Here is a 3,867-nt window from a genome sequence, read left to right as displayed (position 1 = left end):
TCCAAGCCAACTGTGCTAATCCCTTAGGGTTAACTTTTTCATGAACCTAATTACAACAAACACCCTAAGTGATAGTTTGACCAATCCCCATTACAACTATAATGAGTTAAATTTGTGATCTTACTCTCATTTTATTTCCCTCTTGTAGAGAGCATTCCCGAATTTCTTTCTCGTTCACAACAACGTGAGAATGTGAAAATTCATTCTTATCATAGGGAAGAATTGATAACGGAACTTATCCGTAAGAGAGGAAGAATTGATAACGGAACTTATCCGTAGTTTAAGAGTTTTTCAGTGAGATATTTATTTTTTTCGATGATTTTTTTTCCATTGCAAGAAACCTTTTATGTTGTAGTGGTGTCCAAAAAAACAAAAAAAAACACCAAACTAAACTAAACTAAACTTAAGCCACCAATATGCTGCACAAGAGTATGAGGGTCTTTAGCGTTGGATTGAGTTGAATGGCCAGGGATGGAACCCTTTGTGTGTGAAAATGATTTGTAGCCGTTGTATTAATACAGTGAACATCGGATAATTAGAAATTCTTTAATTATATGTTCACATGCTCTCAGTGTTTATCAAAGTTCCCTGTTAACTGCAAAAGATGTGAACTCAACCTTCGTTTGTACCAAACAAAAAAACAGAAAACTCAACCTTCGTAGAATAAGATATTGAAGCTTGAAATCGCCCTTGGAAGAGGTTTGAAAGGTGTGTGGGAGCTTTGATTCCGACAGATGGCCTTTTCGTAAATTAGTTACTATGCCCTGGTCATCTATGTAATTTAAAACCTATATAAACAGTAAAAGCCACCGACTTCTGTGTAAGCCCTACTTCCTCATCAGTTCCTCCATTTCCTCCCATGGTCAGCGTCTCAGGCTCTTACTGATAGGAAGAGAGAGAGAGAGAGAGACTCAGAGTTAATGTTCATGTCTTTGTAACTCTTTCTGTTACTCTTTCATGATCCTTTAGAGAGAGAAAGAGAGAGAGAGTATGAGATTCAAAGAACCATGAAAGAATTTTCCTTTTCCTTCTTTCCTTGACGTATAAGCCATTACATTCTAGAATTTCGAGGGGATTCTGAGCTAAATCCTGAACATGGTGAATAAGGTGGATGTTTCACTTACAACTTCCCCTGTTCATCGACGCACTCTCAGGTAACATAATCTTTGGGGGAAAAAATTGGATAAAAAAAGAAGAATTGGAGAATCTCTAGGAAAGCTGACGCATATTCTGTTTCTTCAGTCTTTTCTCCTTCTTCCTTTAAAGTTTTACTCTAAGTCTTATGGCAGGTTGAACATTGCGAGTTGATTTCGCCGGCACAGATCTCACAAGCTCCTCTGAAGATATCCTTTCTTCTACAAGAATGCTAGACTACGAATGGGCGAATTCGTCGCCAATGTTAATCTCCGGCGGCGATTCCACTCATGGTTCCGACCAAACTCGTCAAATTTTCAACCATTACAACCAATCCATCGCCGAAAACTTGCTTTCTCCACCATCTTCGTTCTCTTTCCACCAGCAGAACCAGAACCAGAACCAGAACCAGAACCAAAACCAGAACCAGAACCATCTCCATACCCTTTACGACTCTCAACCTTTTTCCCTCTCTTACTCACACACTCTGTCACCGGAAACCGTCAACGGTAGTAACAGTAGCAACGGCTATATGTTTTTACCAAAGAACGAGACAGGGCATTTAGATTTCCCGGCGAAAATCGGATTGAATTTGGGCGGTCGAACCTACTTCTCGTCGTCCGAGGACGATATCGTGAACCGGTTCTACCGCCGGCCCAGACCAATCGAATCTGGGCCCTCTAATTCGCCTTCGCCTAAATGCCAGGCTGAGGGCTGCAACGCCGACTTGACACATGCCAAGCATTATCACCGGCGGCATAAAGTCTGCGAGTTTCACTCCAAAGCCTCCACTGTGATAGCCGGCGGGTTGACTCAGCGATTCTGTCAGCAGTGCAGCAGGTCCTAAAATGACAACCCTACCCTTACTCTTCACTCTCTAATGATTGGTGTCACCGTACATGGGGGAAATCCCGAGGGGCATTTTGTTTTCTTATATTGGAATGGGGGGTAGACTCTGATCTGAAAGACTTTCAACAGGTTTCATCTTCTGTCGGAGTTCGATCAAGGGAAGCGAAGTTGCAGGAAAAGGTTGGCAGATCACAATCGTCGAAGGAGGAAATCACAGAACCAACCACTACAAACTCAAACCCAGCTTCACGAGACTACTCTGAGTTCTTCTCCCTCTGAAACTCTTGCAAGTAAGCCTTTTTCATTTCAAGATCAAGTTTTGAAATCTGGGTATGTACGTTTTCAATTTGGGTGGAATGGTTGTGGTTTTTTAGGGTTATCTCCAGGGTCGGTAGTGCATTCTCCATCGGTGGTGACAAATGCAGTATCGCCGCCTAGAATGTCGCTGAGTTCTTATGGCCGGCATAGTCACCATGGTTCGGATTCATCGCAGCTGGGAAACTTTAAGCCATATGGGCGTAGTCAGAGCTCGTGCTGGGATGAAGAGGAAGAAGATCAGCGTGGACGGAAGAGAGGACCAGACTTTATGAAGTGAAGTGAGTGAGTGAGAGAGGCATCTCATATCTGTAAGACTGTAACCCTTCTTCGGCTTTAAGTTTTTAGTAGTTTTTTAATCTTCTTCTTGTTCTTCGTCTTTGGAGATGGTCTCACTGTGAACATCGATAAAGGCTTATCTAATTTCAAGGGAGAAGAGAAGGGGGCGGGGGGTTCCCTTTCTCTCTGGTTTCAATGATCTGGACTCTGGAGTCTTAGGTTTTGTTTCTCTTCTCAGTTACAAAAAATAGGTGGGAATTGAAGGTCGGTACTCTTCTGGTTGCTTTCCTGTGTAAAAATTTCAGTTCTCTTTGACGTTTCGTTTCGTTTTCGTGGCGTAAGTCTATAATGACAAAATAGTCCTTAGCATCTAGGGGTTGTAAAAAATCGGACCAACTCTGATGAGCCGGGAAAAATTGAACCAACAAATCGAAATCGAAAGATTTGACCGATTGAAATTGACCATTAGGGATGGAAACTAGAACATCCTCATAATTGTTTACACTTTTTTAATTATTAAAAACTGAGATCAGACTGATAATAGACCGATCGATAAGGGGTTGATAAGAGATTGTTAAAGAAATCGATAATCCAAATTGAACCCAACGCGGATTAACACTCTATGGGCACCGAAGGCTTTTGGTACGAGGGGTGCTCTGGTTTCTTTATGAACTAAGGTAGTACTAAGGTTGATGATGAGAGAGAGAGATGGGCCCAGTAGGCCATTGATTGGTATATGTGCATCCATGATTGCACATATGAACCTTTAGGGGTTTACTGGAGCCCACTAATGGGGATGGACCTAAGCTCCATTTTATCTCACATTCTTCTTATAACCTTATAAAGGGGTGTCGTGGTGTATTCAGTGCTGGAAGCTTCTGCCGCTGCGGAGTTTTGGGGAAGAGCATAATGTTGGTACTTTACATCCATTTTATGAAGAGGTTATTTCCTGATTCGAATAGGTGACTGCTAGAAATAATGCATGATTGCTAATGAGTTTTTATCTTTTTTTTTTTTTTTTTGAAATACATTTGGAGATGTGATTTCCAAAGATTTTGCTATTTGTTTTTTTTTATTCGAGAAGAAAACCAGTGATGGTAAGAGTACAAGTGCCTGTTGGGATGCTCATAAGGCTCTTTATGTACCCAATGTATTCTTCTCCACTATCATTGATTGCATAAAAGCAAAATGATTAGAGTCAAGAGTCTGGATCGGGTATCTTCCTGATCAGAAAGTGTAAGGCTGCGTTTGGTAATGTTTCAAAAAAATATTTCTGAAGTTTTTTTTTTT

General features: G+C 41.2%; 1 protein-coding gene across 3 annotated transcripts in view; it reads left to right on the top strand.

The window, feature by feature from the left end:
• Positions 1-815: 815 nt before the first annotated feature.
• LOC122064354 (squamosa promoter-binding-like protein 8) overlaps positions 816-3,867 on the top strand; it is a 7,708-nt gene continuing 4,656 nt past the window's right edge. For 2 of the 3 annotated variants that reach the window (XR_006135667.1, XM_042628072.1), the window contains exons 1-4: positions 816-1,154; positions 1,290-1,974; positions 2,113-2,273; positions 2,358-2,609. Coding sequence is in view for 2 of the 3 variants with exons in the window: in XM_042628072.1 (XP_042484006.1) it covers positions 1,364-1,974; positions 2,113-2,273; positions 2,358-2,578 (993 nt within the window). In the remaining variant the exon portion in view is untranslated. Of the gene's footprint in view, positions 1,155-1,289; positions 1,975-2,112; positions 2,274-2,357; positions 2,861-3,867 lie in introns of those variants that run through there. The other variant, XM_042628071.1, reaches the window with a different exon arrangement.

Source organism: Macadamia integrifolia, unplaced genomic scaffold (genome assembly GCF_013358625.1).
Source record: "Macadamia integrifolia cultivar HAES 741 unplaced genomic scaffold, SCU_Mint_v3 scaffold1623, whole genome shotgun sequence".
Taxonomy (NCBI): domain Eukaryota; kingdom Viridiplantae; phylum Streptophyta; class Magnoliopsida; order Proteales; family Proteaceae; genus Macadamia; species Macadamia integrifolia.
This window is presented reverse-complemented; position numbering and strand designations above follow the sequence as displayed.